Source organism: Oryzias latipes, chromosome 3, assembly GCF_053564925.1.
Source record: "Oryzias latipes strain Hd-rR chromosome 3, Olatipes_Hd-rR_3.1".
NCBI lineage: Eukaryota > Metazoa > Chordata > Actinopteri > Beloniformes > Adrianichthyidae > Oryzias > Oryzias latipes.
The window spans coordinates 22,971,960-22,993,362 of record NC_136239.1 but is presented as its reverse complement, the minus strand read 5'-3'; the positions used below and the strand labels follow the sequence as shown (position 1 = coordinate 22,993,362).

Sequence of the window (21,403 nt, the reverse complement as noted above, 5' to 3'; positions counted from 1 at the left end):
TCACCTTTATCCACCTTTGTCATGGTAGGGAGAACACGTCAATGTAAGGGTGGGGTCATAGGATAGCAAAAGGGTTAAGGGGACAGTGCTGTTGAGAATTGTAGGTTGAGGGGGGTGGGGTCTTCCTGAAGTCCACTGTCATCTCCAATGTTGTAAGTGAGTTAAACTCCAGGTGGATCTTGCTGCACCAGAGGATTACCTGTTCCACTTCTCCTCTGTCAGCAGACTCATCGCCATCCCTGAAGATCCCAATGACTGTGGTGTTGTCTGCAAACAGGACTTTCCCAGAGGGGAATTCTGATGTAAGATTAAAATATTTTTTTGTGAATTTTGCGGATGCTTACATTCCTTTAAAAGATCTCATTTTTGTTTATCAAGATCCCTCAACAAAAAAGTAGCACACTTGAAGTTGATTTTAGTAAGTATAGTACTTGGTCCATTTTACTGCCCAGTGCTTAGGAGGACACAGAAAACAATTAAGGACATTAAACAGTGGACAACAGTGAGTATTGATAGGCTGCAGAGATGCTTTGAAACCACCTATTGGAACATCCTCACATCCTCCTCCAACATCAACAAACAGGTGGAGACAGTGTCTGCTTACATCTCTTTCTGTGTGGACAGTAGTATCCCCTTCAAAAAAAAGTTACCATCTAGCCCAACAACACACCCATGGTAACCATAGCTCTTAAAACCAACCCGAACAAAAAAAAAAGAGAATTTTCTTAGCCTGTGGTGAGGCTTAAAAAAGAGAGAGGTTAACAAGGAGGTCAACCAACAGGGGTCAAGCAGGATTACAAAAACTACGGAGAATAGTCCTTTGCAACAGGGAATCTTTGTGCAGCCTGGCAGGGTGTCAAAAACATGGCAGCTTTGAGCTCTACTTCTCTTCCCAACGGCCACAACTGCTTCTTCAACAGATTTGAGAAGCATAACATCAATCAGATCAATTCAGCCATTTCCTCATTCAGAACTAAGGAATCTTTTCTGACTTTCCCAAACACAGCAGAGGTTGTGAAAACCAAAAAGGAAAGGACAAAAAGAAAATCAGCTACCAGACAACATCTGTGGGTGAACCCTGTGCTGAGCAACTGGCAGGGGTGTTTTACCATCTGTTCCAGAGCTCTCTGTCCAGCAGCACAGTACCTACGCATTGGAAACATTCCACAGTAATCCCCATTGAGAAAAAAGGCAAACCTGTGGTCCTGAATAATCTCTATCCTGTGGCTTTTACATCTCTGGCAATGAAGTTCATGGAGAGGATCATAAAGGTCGTCACAAAGCTAAACAATCCAATCATGGATGAGCTGCCAGCAGTGTTGATGAAGCAAAGATCTTCATCATGAACATCATTCATAAGCTTCTGGACATGCCCAACAGCACAGCCAGGCTCCTGTTTGCAAACTTCAACTCCATCCTCGCTGAGAAGCTTGTTAAGGAGCACACATGTACCTGAGAACAATCTTTGTGCATTCAGAGACAATGCCTCCTGAGAAAATTCAAATAATTTGGAACCGGCAGTGACATTCTGATGAGATTATCTTATGCTTTCATTGAAAATGTAAAAACTTTCTCGATTATCCGCTGGTTTCAGTCACTAACTGTACAAAACAGAAACATGTTACATAAAGTTCTGCTAAAGTTGTTTGAATTGAATTGAATACAATACATTGATAGTATCTAAAAGCTAGACTTCAAGTATACTAGCTCACTTTTCGTATGGATAAAGTTTAATTGTAGTACACTTAAATAGACTGCTTTTGCCAAGTAATGGCATGGGAGATATCAAAATGGACTAGAGTGATACCTTTGTAAGACATCAAATGTCACAAGAGTGTAAAGGTAAAATGACAGACCTTTGACATTTGCACAGAAGAGCAAACAGGAAAGCTTATTTATTTTGCAAAAACAATAATAACTCTTGGAACTCACTTTGGAAACAGTCACAAAGGAAAAACATCAGATTATGTTTTTCCAAACATTAAAAATAACTTTTCAACTGGTGTTTATCTTGTTTTTATTTTTTTTGCAATTCTGCACTAATTGTTCAGTAAACTTGAAAATAAAACCGGTTTTTATTATTTATTGTAACATATTCATCTTAAATCTTTTTATTTTTTGTAAAAGTAGCAGCCTATATACACTTATCTCTCATTTTAATTCAAAACTAGGTCGGCAGCTTTTACACCTGGATATAAAAAGAGGCTCTTTTTGAAAGGTGGATGGCGCTTTCCTCCTCGTGATAACCAATTTAGTGCAGCTCATTTCCTGTAACGTTATCCCCCCTAGTGGTTTGTTTGGATCCATCACTCGGTGATCCTCTGATCCTCCTAGTCAGTACAACTAATTGATAACAGAGTGGCGTGATAAAGCGACACACGATGGGGCCACTTACCAGATATTTATTGATTTCTGTTTATGACTGAACTTTCTGGGCCTATTTGATATTGAACTTTTTATTTTGCACTCTTTTTTAAAATTATCATTTTCATTGAAAATAGAGGAAGAACATTTTAATTGTGTACTAAAATAGATTAGAAAATGTTGCATTTGAAAACAACACAGTGCCTGATGGGAATGGTCCTAGACTGCATCATTCATAGAACTTCTCGTATGGACTTTTGTAAAATGTTTCTAGTTCTAGACATGTTTTTGAATTGTTAAATGAGAGCAGTGACAGGCGCTTCAATTAGAGAAAGTTGATTTTTCTTAATAAAATACATGTTTGAATGGAGGCTGATTACAAACCGGCCTGTGCGTCGTCTTACAGAATAGTTTAAAAGTGTTTTGTCGAAGTAAAATACTCCAAAATAGTGTCTGCTTTGAAATACTTGCGTCGAAAAACTGCTGGACCGGGTCTGGGCTCCACATCACAGTTGTAGCCTATAGGGGGCGACAGAGAGCCCCATTTCTGGGGGAAAAAAACATCTCACCTTCTTTCTTTAGTCCAAGTGTAGGAGCACGTTAGAGTGACCATGGAGTGCGTTTGCTGTCATGTAGTTCAGCGTTAATACGGCGTGAATAGTGGGCGAAGGGGGACTTGCGAGAGGACACAAAGGAGCCAGGCGCCAGCTATGGCCGCGCGGGAGGAAGCAGAGGTTCTCCACGGCAAAATAAGGCACCACGACGGGGCTGGAAGTGTAAACAGCTCGGAGGGCTTCAGGAACGGCTATGTGAAGAGCTGCGTCACCCCCCTGAAACAGGACCCCCAGAGGGGATTTTTGTTCAGCTTGTGCAGGTTTTGCAACGAGGACGTTTTCAATTCGAAATTGTTAAAGGTCTCAGCCCTGTACGTCGGCGCCTTTGTTGTTTTCGCGATTTCCTTTCTCCTTTCCAGGACCTTGCAAAGTGACTCGCTATGGGATTTGCGGACTTTTTTGTCGGGCTTCTCCCAGTCCATCAGTCCACTCTTCAGCCTAGGATGTGCTTTCTTCTTTCTAACATTTTACCTGAGGAGGAAAAAGAAGGAGAGCAGCAAATGTTGGCTGGTGTCGCTGCCAGCGTCCTGTTTCCTCGGAGATTTTCTGGTTTTGCGCTTTTTGCAGTGGGGAGAGGACCAGCACCAGATGCAAATGGTGGGCAGGTTGCTGTTCGTGTTGGGATGTGTGGGTCTGCTCACGCTGATCCCGACTCTGAAGCTCAAACACAGCGTCCTCATCCTGGTGTTCGCCAGCGTTGTATGGCTGGTGTCTTTCACAAGTTTGAGCGGTCTGCCCGCACTCCTCAGACCGCTCCTGGCGTGCTTCGCCGGGGTGTCGGGCTGCCTGTTGGGGCTCTGTTTTGACCGCTACTACCCGGCGAGGGACGCGCAAAGCGGGACTTCGAACGTGGAGGAGAAGGTCCCCGTCATCAGACCGAGGAGACGGTCCAGCTGCGTTTCCCTCGGAGAAACGTCGACCAGCTATTATGGCAGTTGTAAAATGCCCCGCAGACCTTCGTTGCCCTGCATATCTAGAGAGCAGGTAGGTCATCATGTCCCGCAGGAACACGACTGTCTCCGTGGGTTCTAAAATAGGCCCGCAGATGATCCACTGTGCTGGCCCCAAAGTCAGTGCACACACGTGCAAGAGCCCGAAGACAGCCCTGTCAACCCAAAGCGAACAGGGGAGCGTGCACGTCTAGCTGCTGGTTAATTATGCAAAAACTCCAGGAAGTAGTCGGTTCCATTGACCTGCAATCTGGAAGTTCGTTTAAAGAAATACATTTTTGTGTTAACAAAAGCTGCTCAAGCTACTTAAATGGACCACTTCAAAGTTGGACTATGGTACTAGCTTCAAAAGAATAATAACATATTATTTTATTCGTTTTTGTTTATTATCATTTCATTAAATAACCTTAGTAAATGGTCCTAATAAAAGAAAGTAAACTAATATGGATAAAAAAAGGAGCAAAAAATGCCTTAAATATATGCTTCAGTTGCCCCCAATATATTCGTATATAATAAAACGTATTAACATCTATAAAATGCAGGTCCTATAACATTCCAAGTACAATACAAGTTGAACACATGAGTTTCTATGAGTTGTTTTTAGACGTTTTCTAGATCATAATAATAGTTAGCCTCAAGTTTTACTCTATAAACAGTTAAAAATCCCTTTGATTGGTTGATAGGTTGTTTTTTTTTAAACAAAATTGACCTTTTTGTGTCATTTTGGTTTAGAAAAAACGTTGTTTAAATATACATAAACTTGTCGCTTATCTTAATAAACAGTATGTATACATTTTTGTTTAGAAAAATTGGAAAGGCGTAAACTTTAAAATGAAACAATTTGCATGATTGATATTTCTTAATGCCTTCCTTGATAACTGAAACAGTTTACGCATAGCTGTTTTATATATATATATATATATATATATATATATATATATATATATATATATATATATATATATATTCTATCCTAAATTCCACAAAAGCATACAGAATATACAAAATTCTAAAAAAAAAGAATGGATAAAGCTTAACATTCTAAAGAGCTGCTGTGATATTTTCTTTTATCATCTGTTGATAGTAGTCATAAATTACGGTGCTGCTGTTTTGCAGTACTTCCAGTTATTATGCAACCGACTTTGAAGAAGAAGAAAAAAACATCTTGCTATTATGATGTGCCACTTTCTTCCACATTTTATGGGTCCTAGAGGATCATGGCTTCAGTAAAACGTGAGGCCCCGTCCACATCCTGTTCAGAAAACCAAACAAACAACAGCTAACCAGAGATGAGGCCTTTTCGCTTCCAAACAAATAATCAACAACACAAGAAAGGCAGTCTTCTTTTTCTGTGTGGCTAAACATAAACATTTGTGTCCAAGCAGGCTGCTTATGGTCATAAACCGAGGCGGACTCCAGCAGGTGATGCTCGGTTTAAAAAAAAAACACTCTTCTGCGTATCATTTGATACACTTTCTAAATAAAGGCTATCGTGTTGCATGCAATGTGTTGTGGACAAAAGCAGGCAGAATGCGTGCTGCTGCCTCCAGTTATGTTTAGATGAGGTGGACATTATTTTCTGCACTTCAAAAAAATAAAATAAAAAAACAGAAAGAAAGCGGTATTGTGACGCACGGCCAGCCATCAGGTCACTCGTATTGTGTTTTTTTTTTTCTGTCCTTCGAGGTTTGAGAGAGATGATAAAAATACTAGATGTCCATTTAGTCTGAATTGGGCTATTTCCAGCATTTGTTGTTCACCTCATTGTTTTGCATGTTATTTGGAGATTAGCCGTTATATTGTATTAGTTTTAAAACACGCCACAGAAATCAAAATCTGGGGGTGAAAATGATAGGCGCTTTGCGTTTGACCACCACTTTACTGTAGTTTTTTCTGTCAAACAACACATTCCAGGAGCTGTAGATGCAGAGATCACCTGGGATGTCTTTCAGAGAAGCAAGCCAAACTGTACGTAGAGGCTGTTTTTAACCTTCATTTATCTTTGTGACGAAGGCTGAGTTCCACCAAAGTAGTTTAGACCACTGCAGGGCCAGAGCTAGTTTCCATTGTGTTTGTGGGTTGGTATTTACAGCACACTTGACTCCAGAAGTCCTACATGTCATTGTTGTCTGCAGAAAGTCGAAACAGTATGTTTCTTGTTTTTTTTTGTTTTTTAAACAAAAAACTGGTAAAAGTTAGCAATCAGGGCCTTTTTTTTATCACAACTTGTATTATGATCTTTAAATGGTTTCTAAGTTACTTTTTCCTGACGAGCACATCTCATAGTTTCATGATGTGATTGATTTTACCTTGCTGGAAAAATATCAGCAGAATTTAAACACATTTTATACAATAATTCTTGATGTATTAGTGATTTTAGGTTATTTACTAGACTTTGGCTATTTGATACAGCTGCAATATCAGGTAGTGCTATAAAGACAGTTTCCAACAAAAAGTTGTAGCTGCTTAACGTTCGTGTTAGTTCCTTTCTCAGAGGAACAGTTGGGTTTTGTGTCACAGAAAGGCCAGAGAAAGAAAACAGTGAAATGAGTTACTCGGGGTTCACTGGTAATGCCACACATGGTCTTCATCTTCTCAGACATTTCATACACAAAGAAGCCCCCCCCCCCCCTTTCTCTCTTTTTTTTTAATACGTTAAATTTTAAAGCTGTAAACTTGCAGAAAAACAGGGAGCCACATCTGCACATTCACATCCTTCATGCAGTTTCAACATAATATTGACACAAGTGTAAAAACAGGACAAACGCAAATCGCTCAATGTAGATACCTTGACAATAAGTCTTTGCAAACACAAAAAAGTTCTATTTACCATCATAATGTCAGACGTTAACCTTAATTTATAAAAGATTATTACGTTTTTATTTGAGGAGCTAAAGCAGCAATAGTTTGGTACTGGTCTAGTAACCAAACCAGATCGCTTTGGCTCAGTACAAATCAGAGTAATTTAAGATGGAGTAGATTCAGCTTTCCGTGTTATTTATTGTTACAAAATTTGTCAAATGAACTTTTTTTTTCTCTCACAACTCTGAACAGTACAATCAAGAACAAAGTATTTTGTTAGTATTCTGGTACCATGGCTGTAGCCTACCTGTATGGGATGGGTTTGGCACTGTTTGATGAGATTTGCACGATGTTCATTTTTTGTTTTCACCTCATCATAAACGTGTCCTAATACTCTCCAAACAGCAGCTTCAATTACTGCAGTTTGAACAGAATCAATACAGCAGGATTTAGAACAGAATCTTAAGCAAATAATAATAAAAAAAAGAAATGTATTTTTTTTTAAAAGTTCTAAATTAGCATTTGTATTTTTTGTATAAAAACTTTAAAACTGTAATAGATGGATGAAGTAGTTGGAAAATGTTGCTGAAAGAACAAAAACAAAACAAAGTTTCATTAGACTTTTTCCCAAGTGATGTAATGATTTGTGGAGCTGACACAAGAGCTTGTTGCAAATGGACATTTGTACCCATTTATGGCTGACCGCGAGAGAGGACATGCAGGTTTACGCTGTTGTTTGCCATGACACACTCTGACTTGAGGTTCACAAAAACACATGTAGCACTGGAAACCTTAAAAATTCTCAAAAAAAAGAAATGACAAGAGTGCATGGTTTAAATATCTCAATGAAGGATTTTTTTGGTCTTACGACTCCAGGGTTGGTTTAATCAGAATTGAGTTTTTTCTATATCATAGAGTTGAGAGATTTGTTGTCAACTTGGACTTGTTTGTCCGAGTCACTCCCTAAAGAAATCATGACCTATGGATTGTTGCTATACTTAATTTTTCTTTAGGTTAGCTACTTTGAGGCTTGCAAGAACGCCATCATTTTTTGTTGTTGCTATCTTTATCATATATGATAAATTTCTTTCCATTTAGACATACAACAGGCATGAAAAATGGTAAACGGGCCCAAGGCGCTTTACAGTCACAGTGCCATTCACCCATTCACACACACATTCACACCATTCTCATTTGTACAAAGTGAGATAAAGTCTGAAGAATTGAAAGTTTTTATGTCGTATTAAACAAACTTGGGTTTTCAAAAAATTTGCAAGTTTACAGGAGCAAGTATTGGTCTTGCATGTGGTTATTAAGAAAAAACAAATCAAAGAATATCAAGCAAAAAGTTGCACCAGAAAATTATTTCAGGTTGTTTCCTCCTGTTTTGTACTTTTTGCGTCATGTACTGACATTTCTACCGATGCTACTCGTGTGTGATAACCGGACTGTGAACAAAATGCACCTCGTTGGTAGTTTGGACCAGAGTCATTTAGTTTGTTTGCTTGCTCATTTTGGGACCATCCAGGTCTGCAGATCTGTTTTATGTTCTTGTTCTTGTCAGACTTGTTTGCAAAGTGATTGGTTCATATTTCTCGGTCTGACGCACTGGTTTTTATAGTCCTGAGCAGTTTTGGTTTAGAAAAGCAGCAGGATGTTCATTCGGATGTTGACTCGTCCCATTTTGTTTTTGCAAATTGATCTGCGTCAGTCAAAATTTGCATCATTCCAAACACATTGATATTTGCTGTATGTTGAGGAACTTGGGAAGAATTTCTGTTTTGTTGCTTCTACAGAGCTGTCTTTTGCAAAACAAATTTGTACCTTGTTGTCTGTTGTAGTCCAGCAGTGCAACGACAGCACTTCTTTGTAATAAGAACTGGGAAATGCCTCCAAGTAGGTCTTTTTCTATATTTTTCATTAAATCTTTTGGAACACTAAATGAAAATGAAGCTCAATTACAAAAAAGTTAAATCTGATTTAAAAAAAAAGCGTTTATTTCTGTAAAACTATCTAACTATATAAAGGTTATGTTCTCCACCATTGATGAACTTCATATTTAAAAACAAATCCACAATTATCACCTGTTCTCTTGGTAAATAAGGAGAGCAGAAAAGTAAATCAGTGTTTTAGTGACTGAAGGACTTTCATTAAATGTCGGATTTATTTCATACTGTTGCGTTGCGTGGGGACGGTCTGTACTTGCTGGATGAGCTGCACGTGTCAGCCTAAGAAAAGTAAACCCTTCACAGTCACTGCCGTCTTCGACCCATTGTGAGAAATGCATTCTGGGAAGCCTGGAAAGTTTCATTTGGGTCGTTCCAGTTCAGCTTCTGGTTGGTTTGTGCTCTCAGCGTCGTGCTGCCACAGTAACTTCAAGCCCTCCTCTCAAGCAAAACGTTGTGGATCGACTGCAACGGATCCTGCTCACCGTGTGCTGGATGTACACTAGTACCTGGATTCATCTTACACACACTCACAGCAGATTTTTTTATTAGTCTCATATTTTGAGACGCACAATAGAATCATTAGTTAAGATTTTTATGTCACCACTTCTTTCTTTCATTTATATGCTTTACTCGTAGCGCAGCCGGTTTAGCTCGTGCTGGTTTGCAACGCCTGCCGTCCGTGAAACCAGGGTTCGACTCCAGGCTGCTCCCTGTTCCCTTCTCTACCTCTGTGCCAGTTCCAAGCCCGGTTTGAGAAGGTTGCGTCAGGAAGGGCATCCGGCATAAAACATTGCCAAATCTACCATGCGACTCGTTCGCCGTGGCGACCCCTGATGGGAGAAGCCGAAAGTGGAAGAAGACTCGTAGCTTTGAAAAGTGGGAAAAATATTGGCATAATTTAGTAAAGGGAAGAAATGCCTATCATTCATAAAAAAAAACCTCTTCAGCCTAGTATTCTTTTATCAAATAATAATAACATTTTTCAAAACAAGACACTTTTTTGTATTTTGTTCCTTTACATCTCAGAGCTCCACTTTCTGGCTGAAACCTCGGAGGCCACACTAGCTGAGGAATCATGAATCAGGCTCCTTTTTATTTTAGTTTTTTCTCATTTCTTTTTAGGTTACTCTTGACGGGGGCAGGCAGGGGTACATAAGACACTTTACTAACCTTCCCCCTTCAGACAAGAACAGAGAGAGTGCGGAGAGAAAGGTTGGAGAGGCAGCGGTGAAAACGCAGCTCGCAGCTGTCACGTTAGCTCTCTGTTAAGCCATGTGGAATGATATAACATTGACGTCACAACCCAGTGACGTACCACAGGGTGATTGCAAAGAAGAGAGGAAAAAAAAAATTACAGGGCTTATTAATTTGCCTGGTAGAATAAAACGTCTGCCTCCAGCGTGGATGAGACGGGCTGAAAAAAGCAGCTTTCGAAATATAGAAAGCTCCTGAAAGGTGGAAAAAGATGCTGGGGAGAATCCGATTTCAGGTTGGATTCTAAAAGTCAAACAAACCTTAATGGTTTAGATCATAGATGAAACTTTGTCCTGAACGCTCGTTTTGATTTTCTGCAGCATTTTGAGGTTTTCCAGGGGTGTGCATGTGCCACTTATGTAAGGTTAAATCCTCTGTCATCAGTTAGATGGTAGGCTCAAGACCCAAGTCATTATCAAATAGCTGATTTTTAAAACGATCAGTTTATATATTTTAAAGAATTAGTACGTAATTTGTATCGGCCTAAATTTAAAAGTGTAACATGTTTGGAATGATTGACTGTCCAACACAAAGAAGAAATGTTTTTATGTCTTTGCTTAATTTTCCAGTATGTTTATATTTTATTTTTGTGTTTTAAAAATAAAATCCTAGTTTTAACAATAAAATGTGAAAAGAATAAATAGAAATCTTGTTGGTGGGTGCTGGAGGCCTCGATCAGTGTGTCATGGACTGCTTTTGGATTTTAGATTATGTTTTAATTGTTTTTTATGCAATAAGAATTGTGAGAAAAATGTAGCTGTTCCAGATATCTTTAACAATTTTTAATGAGTAAAAATATTTTATTTCTAACCAGTTCTTTAATTGTAATTCAAAAGAGTTGAGCTTCAGAAAATAAATATAGTGTGTGTGAGTGTTCAATATTTTAACGAACCTTAAATCTGGACTTTTGCTTTTAATCATTTTTTTTCTAGGAAATAAAATAGATAGCAGGCACTTCCTTCCTGATGTCTGCGGGTGAGGTTTTCAAAGTAAAACAGAAAGATCTGCTGGTGTTTATGCTGACAGTCCTAATGATGTGTGCGTTCCGGGAAATGTGACCTAAGCGGCGCTTCGCTCCAGCAGGGTCCCGTATGAACCTCAGTAAATTGTCAGCTTGAGTAACAATTTCAAGACCAAAGATGTCCTAAATTATCTCCTTGCCAGTGATCACTGACGTCAGGAATGTAAATTAAGCCACTAGATGGTTAAAAGGTGTTTTTTTATTTATGTATTTTTATTCTCGGGGTGTTAATAGTTTTCCTGACAGCGTCATACTTTTTTTTGTGTGCGTCAACTATCACAGGCAGTGCTTTTTAATTTTTCATGGCAGCTTCGGGTGGGGTGGGGGGTGAGGGGGTGGGTACCAGGAGAAAGGGTTAAGTTGAGCGCGGTTCTGTGGCTGCAGAGTGAAACAGGATGCAGCGACTGCATTGTCAGCCTGCTGTTGTGAGTGCAAACAGATGAGGAAATGCTGAAGCGGGTACTCCAAAACTCGGGTCGCCCTGGAAACGTTTTGCGTCATAATCTCCAGCAATTAGCTTGCAGCCCTTTAGTTCTCATGATAGGTCTGCCCGAGACTAGCCTAATGAAGCCTGTGTCTTAAGAGCGACCATCAGAAGGATAGTTCAGGAAATATTAGTGGATGCATTTTGATGACCAAAACAAGCCAGCAGATTTGCATCATTTGAGGATGTTTTTTATTGAATTTCTTCACACAGGGGAACAGGCTGCTCCTTTTTGTTTGTTTGCTTCTTTAGGCTTTGATGTGATGATCACTGCTTTTGTTAAGCTTTTTATGTGGCTGATTTTAATTTTTGGAATTTTTTCTGTTCAGGCTTGACAGATTTTGGAGTCAAAAAGATCCATTTAGGGCTGCAAAATAAGTGGCAAAGCTTCCAGGTTATTGTTAGAAAACTTGATAGTTTACATTTTTATTTTATTTTTGTTTCTCTCTATTAAAAAAACCCACAAACAATTATTTTTCAGTGAAAGGTTTCCAAACGCTGAAATACATCAGGTGGTGTAGCTTGGGAGTTTAGGATGAGGTCTTTGATCCTCTCTTGGGTGTTTGCTCGGTCCAGCAACAGGGAAAGAGAAGTTGACCGAAAAGGGGGAGGCGGGGGAGGCGGGCTAGGCTTAGATTTGACTGCTATGACATAGGTGGTGGGAGCTCCTGGTTAAATTGCTTCTGTGGGACTTTAAGCAGAGAAAAGTAGAGGTGCGGGATGTAGTAAATTGAACTTGTTTTTAAATAACTAAATGCCACAGCTTTTATTGACTGTTAATAGTTTCCAGAAAACTTTATTGAGCTGAGAGTATCCCCAGCCTAATCATTTTAGGCCGTTCTTAGTTGCACAGAATGATTATTTAAAAATGTTACCCCCCCCTCCAAAAAAAATACAAGCAAAACAAAAGCATTTAAAAGAACATTTTACATTTTACTTTCATTTTTCTCTCTGGAGCATCTGTAATTTTCTCTGCGGCTGTTTCTCATTCTCCCTGGATTTCTCTCTGTCTTTCTCTGTGCGTCTCTTTTAAAAACGGTGTCAGCACTGCTGCTTTTACACCAAAAGGCTGTTGCTAAGTGACGGTTGACGTCAGCCGCAGCTACAGAGGAGGGCTTGTGTGTGTGTGTGTGTGTGTAGCAGCTGAGGGCAGATCCCACTGAAAAGGGCAAAACTGTGAAGCACTATTAGTCACTCCGCCGAAACACCCCGACTTCAGCCGGCGTCATCCTCGTTTGCAACTCATTCAGACTGACTTAAGGACATTTCTCAAAATTAATTTGGGGCATTTTAGACAGGATTTTTCTGTCTTTTCCTTGTAGAAAGTCCCTCCCCCCCCTCAATCCCCACCCTCTTTCTTCACTTTTTCTGTAGTCTCTTCCCGTCTGCCCCTGTATTTGCCCTCCCCCAGCTAAGGTGCACTAAAATGTCAAATCAGAGAAGTTTTATCATAGCTGAAGCGTTACCTCTTTTTCTTTTAGTGATCTTGATTGGCCTTATATCAGTTTTTGTGTAAAGGGACTCCAGCGTTTACGCGATCGGCCCTGCCCCCCCCCATACTCTCCCATGACGGCATGTGCACAAAACATAGAACCTATCCCTACTTCCAGCATACTTTCAACTGTCCACCACAACTAAGTTGTTAATTTCCTCCAGAGCTGCAGGTCGATTAGTTTGTGTGACAGTTAAACATGGCTTCTTTGCTTTTTCCTGAGATCATTTCCATAGCTAATACATTTGTGGCAATAATGCAGTAGTTTAAAAATTCCCATATGTGTACAGTTTCTCTGATTTGTCATCAGAAGCCGCCTGACCTTGTTTGGCCTTACCTATCTGAGCCCTGAATTGAGGGATCAGCTGGATCAACAGCCAACTCGACGCCGCACGTTGACAGCAGGCGCCCTGGCGTGGGGTATTAGGCACTGGATGCTTGACTGCAGACAGCAGTAGCTGGCTCAGATCAGGGCAGGATTAAAGATGCAGTATGTTTGTCATAAGCTGCACAAAAAATATTCAAACAGAAAGTTTTGTGTTAGTGCTGCAGAGTGATTGGATGCGGGAGCTCAGCTGAGTGGACAAAACCTCTAAAAAAAGTACAGCAAATTAGACATTTTTTTAAAAAGGATACAAAGAGTTATTACTGTGGTTCTGGCTTGTGTTTACTTTGTATTTTTTCTCAAGCAGCAGGTTAAAAAACCGTGTTAGAAAGAGAACCAATATAAAACTGCTGTTTCTTTTCTATACAAAACATTATTTTTACTCTAATTTCAAGGGCTGATCGTTTGTTTTGATAATGCAAACTTTAGATTGTCTTCACAGATATGACAATAGAAAAAACATTTTATATATTATATAGTTTGAAAACAATTGCTAGAAGTAAAATTGAGTAGGAGAAGCGTGCCGCGTTTCTGTTTGTTTGCAAAGTAGCTGCTGCTCTATAGAGCTTTTCACTGGTTGGTTGCGGTCTGGGTTCCATGCTTCATGAAAATAACGCATTAGAATATTTAAAGTTATGTGTGTGGAGGCTTGAAGAAATTAGTCGTCTTTAAAAAAATTAAAAGAATACATATAAGAAATGCCTACTAATTCTGACTAAAGAAATCAGCTTTAATGTTTTTGTTCCCTGCTGCATCCACAGAGGGTGTAGGAAGTGCTTACTAAATACTCAAGTTTATACTTGAATGTATTTATTATGGATTCATGCTACTAGTATGCTCCTAGATAGGATACTTAGGAAAGTGTAGTTGAAGGCCCCACTCACTATGATGTTTACTTTTTAAGCAGGAAACCGTTTTAACTCACGACATTGTTGCAAGATGCCTGCTGTAAAAGTAATAGATTACTTATTTTTAAAAGGGAGAGAAGTTTACTAGGATCTTTTTCTTCCTTGTTTTATAATTTAGCGCATTTCGTGTTTTTTAATCCATTGTGCACACACACATAAATATATATATATATATATATATATAGGTTTGCAACTTTAATATTTCTTTTCTTTGTAGCATAAAAAATGACTTATTTTTAGGATATTAATTGTGATTGTGACACAAAATATTAATCTGTGATAGACTGTCCTGCATTTATTCCTGTCTTTGGCTGCTTCTGCCTGTTTTCCCTCTTTTCTTTAAAGTTGAGGCATCTTTTTTTCGCCCCGTCTTTTTTTTTTTGTGTGTCTTTAACAGCGGGTGCCCTTGTTAAGCGCTAAGAGAGTACAGGCTGCACTACAGCACTATAGCAGGACAGTCACATTGTCCCACTTCATCATCAGTCTGTTAAACGCCATTGAGCCCACAATGAGAAACGCTGAAATACCTCACCCTCATACTAAGCCAAAGGGGACTCCTATCATATTCTCAGATGTTTCAACGAAATAGATTTGGTTGCTGGCTGCGTCACTGGAGGATTCAGCCTCTTGTCTTCATAAAGTGTTGTTAATGGTGTCAAAACGTGGATCTCAGTTTAGCGGAAGAGTTCAGCTGATTACTTTTAGGGTGTATTTACAAAATAGCACATTGTTTTACGTGTGTAGCAGCAAGCATCAGCAGATAGTGAGTAATCTCTTCAATTTTTTAAAAACTTTATTTGTCTCTTGGATACATATCTGCTACTGACATTTTTTTTGCGGTCAGATTTGTATACTTTTGACTTGTTAACATAAAATGCTTCAAAATCTATGACTTGAAAAGGTTTTGACACCAGCTTGTGTTGTGCTCATTTGTTGTAATCCTCTTTAAGAGAAGCTTTAATGTTGAAAGCTTGACTGTAGCGTATTTTTTTAAACTCAAAAAGCAGACAATAATGCAACCCCTTTTTGTCAAGGAAACACTTTAATATGAAGTTTTATTTTGATAGTTTTCTTTTGCAGTTTAATTTTTGTTTTCCTTGTCAGCAGCATTTCTAGCTTCTGGCTCCTTTAGCTTTCCCTTATTTCGCAAAACCACACAAACACCCCTGTGTTAAGGGTCAGCCAGTAAGTATTAGAAAATGAGGTTGGGGCAGCAGATGAGAAGTGATTGATGATTTTTACATATTGCAAAAAGTACAAGGTTGACAGATGTGGACAGACTTCAGCACAGCCCATTCTGTTGAACTCTGCTAGTTAACAGTGCTGGGCTCCTTCTTCGTCACTTTAGCTTTACCGGCAGCCTCGAGAACGTGATATGTTAAGGAAAAAGGAGAAACAGCCGACAGCCAGCTCTGGTCACTTGTTTGTAAATGATTAACCTGACCACTGTTGTGGGCTCTTCCCTCGGCTTCACTCTCCCTACTTCCCCCGTGAACTCCTCCTACCATCGCTCAAGCTCTGATGGATGGCGTTTGTGTTCACATGCTTGTAATTGGCCAGAGCTCCAGGGCTCAGGCGTTAGGTTGTGTTTATGAGAGGAGCTTGCACTGATTCCATGATAAAACCAGATGTTCCCTTACAAGGCTTCAAGCCTTCCTCGTGTAGCTCTTATGTCCATATCAGGTATAACCTTCCTGTTGTAGTCAGATCTACCAGGCACTTAGGTATAGCTTGCTTTTGTTCTTTACTGGGGTCAAAAAAGGTTATGTGGAGCATGCATTAAATGAAGAAACTTTGGGGCGGGTAATGTTTCTCAGGTCGGCCTTTGTGAATGAAAACATGAGGAACGGGGTTTGTATTTTTTTAATTTAATTTAATTTTTATTTAGAGAATGTATTTCTTGTCTTTTAATTGCTTGAGGAAAGCTTAGTGTGTCTGGCTGGTAAATCATTTAACTACTTAATGAGTCAACAGCATTGTTGGCCACTTCAGCACCTAATTGCACATGAAGTAACGGTTAGATAACGGTTCAGCCAGTCCAAAAATGTTCCTGCTGGCTGTCTTTGCCAACAAACTCTCAGCCTAGAAATTTGGGAGGGGGGGCACTAAAATTTGTCACCCTGCTTTCCAGAATTGGAGCTAAACAATGACGTGAAACATCATACAGCTCTGCCGTTTTTTTTCCGATTCAACAGATTGTAACCTCGGTGTTACCAAACTTGCCGTTAGCCTGAATTCGTCACATGGTGAAACAAGGGACAAAATGCTTCAAAGCTTACAAGGCCAAGCTATATAATGTTTGGAAAGTATTGGCATCACTCGGTCCACCACTTTAATGATTGTGAGGCACTCTCTAAAACTATGTTGCAAAGTAATCTACCAGGAATTTTTTGCCTGCACATATTTGATTTTACTGGTTTATGGATTGACTTTGCATGGCATTGCTCTAAAAAGCCAACGGCATTAAGTTCAAGAGGTTAGAAGTGGAACAAAATCAAAAAGGAAAAGGACTTTGTTGCACTAAATGAAGAGCATTGTAGATGGATGTTTGTACAATAACAAAACAAATTAAGTGAGATCATTTCTGTGTTCTATGACTGATCAAGAGATAGTTTATTTGTCACTACCAGTTGATCATGATTGTGGGAAATACTCTAAAGAGGAAGAAAAAATTAGTTACCAGTGGGGGAAAAAAATACTGAATTTCTTATTTTTCCCTGTCATCAAACTCACAAAGTACTTTGTACATTCTGTGCGTCACAAGCCTGGTGCCCCTTTTAATAATTACATGTGATAACACTTAGTAAACCTGGGGTATTTTTGTGAACCTGCAAATCAGTGTCAGCCGAGAGGACTGAGACAAGTATCATTCAGAGTATTTACTCATGGGCTCAGTGCCACCACTCTGTAAAGGTCATGCCTATATCTCTTGTGATAGCGATGACTTTGCACCTCAACAGAAAAATTTTGTCTTGAGATAAAACGTAAACATAGTCTACACAGCGGGCTATTTAAAACATAATTTATTGAGTGTTTTCTCAGTAAGTATGAAGCTGGAGTCATGCATAGATTTATGCAGGGTATGCCTCGTTGTGCCAAGTTGCATTCTTTCTCCTATTTAAACTGACGGATACACAGAAACCGAAGATATGAAGTGTGCACACTGAGACAAATTTAGGTCGCAGCACAACCAAGGTTTACAGTACGTCTGACCAGCAGCTGTGCTTTCTGGACACAGCTTTCAAAAACGAGATCCTTTTGAGGTAAGTTTGAATTAAAAATGGACACGTTTTTTGAAAATCTAGCAAATTTTTCATTTTATGAAGAAAAACAATAATGTTCATTCATTAGCTTTTGATTTTTTTGTTGCTTTTGTAAGAAACACAAGCAGCGGAATGCAGACAGTATTTTGTCAACACTGGTTGGTTCCTGCTGGGTTTTAGTGTTGAGCACGGTCAAAAAGTTACAGGCCTTCTGAGCATCCAACATGCCATTGTGGAGGAAAGTTCAGCATTGACGCACTAGGGTCGACCTTACTCATAATGCGGTATTTTTGTTGTTCCTGTATATTGTGCTTGTCACACAAGCTCCGGTCTGCAGCCATCAGAAGAAGTGCAGCCTGCATAAGCCTTTGTTAGCTGTTGTACTGAGATTTTTCTGTTTTGAGGCGACATAGTCTGATTCCTTGTGATGTATCCTGTTTACTTTTGCATAGATGCATTTATGTTTATTTATGCATTCACTGGCCACTTTAATAGGTTTTTTTTTACGATCAAAAGCAGGGTGTTACAGCAATATGCAAACATTGAGGCCATATTATTGTTTCTTCATCTATAAAAGGATGGAATGGTGACATGTCTGGTCTTTATACTAAAATGTTGCTTTAAAAACTGTTGTTTTAGTGGATTTTCCATAACATCAAACACGACAGCAACAGCAGCCTGACTTTTTTTGGGAGATTTTTGCATTATTGTCTGGTTTGGGTTTGAACTGCTTTCAGTCTTTGGGATGTTTGTTAATAAAATGTTCCCTAATTCGTTCATCCAGCCTCATTACTTGTTATATCCCGAGCAGGCAGATGGGGTTGATGGGAGCTTCCCCAGCTTTCGTTGGGTACGGGTAGGGTACACCCTAGACCGGTCACCAGTCCATCCCTGAGCTACTCTCATGGAAAAATCCTCACACTTATATAAATTATACTTGTGTTTACGTGTACTCATTGTAATATTCCCAATCAAAAGCATGTGTGATGCTCAGACAGCTCTCATATTGAACGTTTATTTCACCAGCTCTGCTAAATGTTATTCTAACCTTTGAAAAACCTCTGCTGTCTTCAAAAGTAGTCACAGATGCAAAACCTGTGCTTTTTTTTTTGTTTTTTGAAGTTTGTTTTGCACCTCTAAAGAGGCTCAAACAAACTTCAACTTGAGGAACAGGTATTACCAGAGTGTTAAAGTGTGTGTATGTCCTAGAATGTACCCTCAGCCAGTTGTAAAGAAACTTGTTTACAGTTTGAGGGTCCATTATTTAGATTTTTACTAAAGAAAGCACCGATACAGATCTCTAGGTCAAGTCTCCTGGATGTGCTTATTGCATTCCATAAAGTATGCTCTAAAGGCAAATTCACAGCTGACTGGGTTTAGATGCTTTATAGATATTTAGCAATTAATTTTAAAAGGTAATATCCATTTTTTTCTTAACCAGCCATATCCCTTTCAGGGTCACGGGGTTAAACCTGTGCTACTGTTGAGCAAATGGGTACACACCTGACACACACACATAGGGACACTTTTGAGCAGGGGTGGACAAACTACGCCTCTATTTTTGTTTGGTCTGGCCCCCTTAAAAACAATATCGGAGACGTACTATTTTTTATTTTTTAAATCTGCCCACATGATCGAGACCCGCATAGAACTTGACATTTTATTCCACCCTTCTGCATTCTGTACTTATCTAAACCCCCTCAAAGAAAGACGGTATTCCCTTTCTATATTCATGTTTCGCAGTTTTACTCATTGTTTTTGAGTGATTATGCTGCTTTTTTTTTTTTCAAACCGCGCACCCTGTTCTGTGTCCTGATTAGCTTGAAGACCTTGTCACTCAATCCCCACAACAGCTGTCCAGAAACGCACAGCTCTTCAGATCTACACAAATCTTTGATGGTGATCAGATCTTTGATTTAACACTAATTTTTTTATGAATGATTGAACTTTGAGATTTCAAACAAGAGAGAGAAGTTTGAAAATGTTCGTGTCTGTCTGAGAAAATTGCATAAAATTTGTAGTGAGGGGTTTTACTGTCAAAAAACATCTGTAATCCTACTGCGCGGATTTCATTGATCACGGTTTATTTTTAGAACGTAACTCCCGCAATAAACGAGGGAACATCGTACTGGTCAAAAGTTAATGCAGATATCTGCCCAGCTGCAACGGAAGACTTCAGAATTGGACTTTTTTTTTCATTAGTACTGGATGAAAAACAGATGTGCAGGACACAGTGCAACTGCTCAGTTTTATTTGTGAAGTTTAGTGCAAGATGTGTGAGGAGCTGCAGCCCTCCAAAGTCTGAAAGGCACTATGATGGGACAGGATCGACTATTTTTGGTCATATTTTTTAAAATGTATTAGTAGTATATGTCCTGACCTTTTTTCTTTGAAAATCACAGTTATTTGGCCAATTTCTTTATTTCATAAATAGTGTTGTTTAGTTTTTTAAAAGGATGAATGAATGAATGACTTAAACTTTTATTCATTATTAGTTAAAAGACATAAACTAAATCAACGATTAAGAATCCTTTTAGTCATTCTCTTGTTATATTTAGTTAGTCTGTGTGCAGTGACAACCAAAAAAGTTGTGACAGACGCGCTTCTCATTCTGCAAAAGTCTAACAAAAGTTCTCATCTCTTGTGTGGTTCTTCTCTTTGTTGGGGAAAAGTCACAACCCTGACATTGCAAGCTAACAACAGTGGCTCTAGATCTGTGTTTTTACAGTCTTCATAGTGTTCTGCATGTACAGGAATATGACATTGAGTTTTCAGGACTAGTTCGGGGAGTTTATACCCAATTTTAACTAGGGCCTTATGATGGTAGTGTGCTCTGTGCTGCACTCTAAAGTTATCATCTTTAGACCAAGTTTGGCAATAGTTTGTCTGTTAGTTATGTCTGCAAAAAGCTCCTGGAATAAAGTCCCTGCCAGATCTCGAATATGACACTCTCACTCCAAGTAGAGCTAAATATTTGAAATATTTCACCCCTTCACCTCTCTTCACTAAGTTGAATATTACCTGAGGCTTAAGGTGGTAAACCTTGGAGGTAATTGGGGCACAGCAACAGGACAAACCTGCATTTGTCAATTTCAGCTCCAAATTCCACTCAATAATTTCAAGTTACATCTCATCTCTTTTTACGACTACAAAATAGGTTTATACCTTTATATGATTGGACCAACAGCCGTCAAGTTGTGCATAAGCTGTCTGAGCTGTAACATAGTTAAGACATGATGCAGCTTTGTGGACCTTGTTCTTGAGGCCTAAAAAGAGATTTCAAATAGGCTGAAAGTAAAAACCAAAAAAACCCAGTGGAAGGTCTGGTGGGGTTTTAAAGTATCCTCCACTCTTGGAATGAGGACACACCTGCAGTCTCAGAGCAACCTGAGTGATTTCTTCTTTTTTTGGCTTTTTGTTCTTTATGATTCCACTAGGTATGAGGGCTGCATCCCCAAAGTCAGACACATAATTTTGAACACAACATCTTGTATTTAAGGAAGATTTATTGACTTGGGTGTTCATCTCATTGGGTCACGCAGTGAATTTTGTGTCTCCAGCTTTAGTGCTCAACGTCCTGTTGAGGTGAAACTCCTTCACTTAGTTCTTGCATTAGCTTTTCCCAGAATACAGGCATTAACTACCATATTATTGTATTTTTGGACTACAAGTCCCTCTGAAAAACATATATAAGTCGCACCTTAGGTAGAAAAGTTCGCCAAGCCTGGCGTAATGCTGCGTTCTCACCAAGCGTGATTCATGCGTCAATTTGTGTCAGCCGCCTCTTTTTTGACACACGCCAAATTCAATGTTCGGTGCTTGTCCAAAATTGTCTTCATAAACTAGACGCTCCCTTGGCGTGTGGGATAAGCTACGTTTTAGCCTCATTGGTACATGGACGCATTGACTGTATATCC

The 21,403-nt window shown here is 39.2% G+C and overlaps 1 protein-coding gene across 1 annotated transcript in view; it reads left to right on the top strand.

The window, feature by feature from the left end:
* Window positions 1-2,365: 2,365 nt before the first annotated feature.
* pde3b (phosphodiesterase 3B) overlaps window positions 2,366-21,403 on the top strand; it is a 42,407-nt gene continuing 23,369 nt past the window's right edge. Inside the window, exon 1 of the mRNA XM_011489431.4 lies at window positions 2,366-3,962. Coding sequence (XP_011487733.1) covers window positions 3,075-3,962 — 888 coding nt within the window. The 5' untranslated portion in view covers window positions 2,366-3,074. The remainder of the gene's footprint in view (window positions 3,963-21,403) is intronic.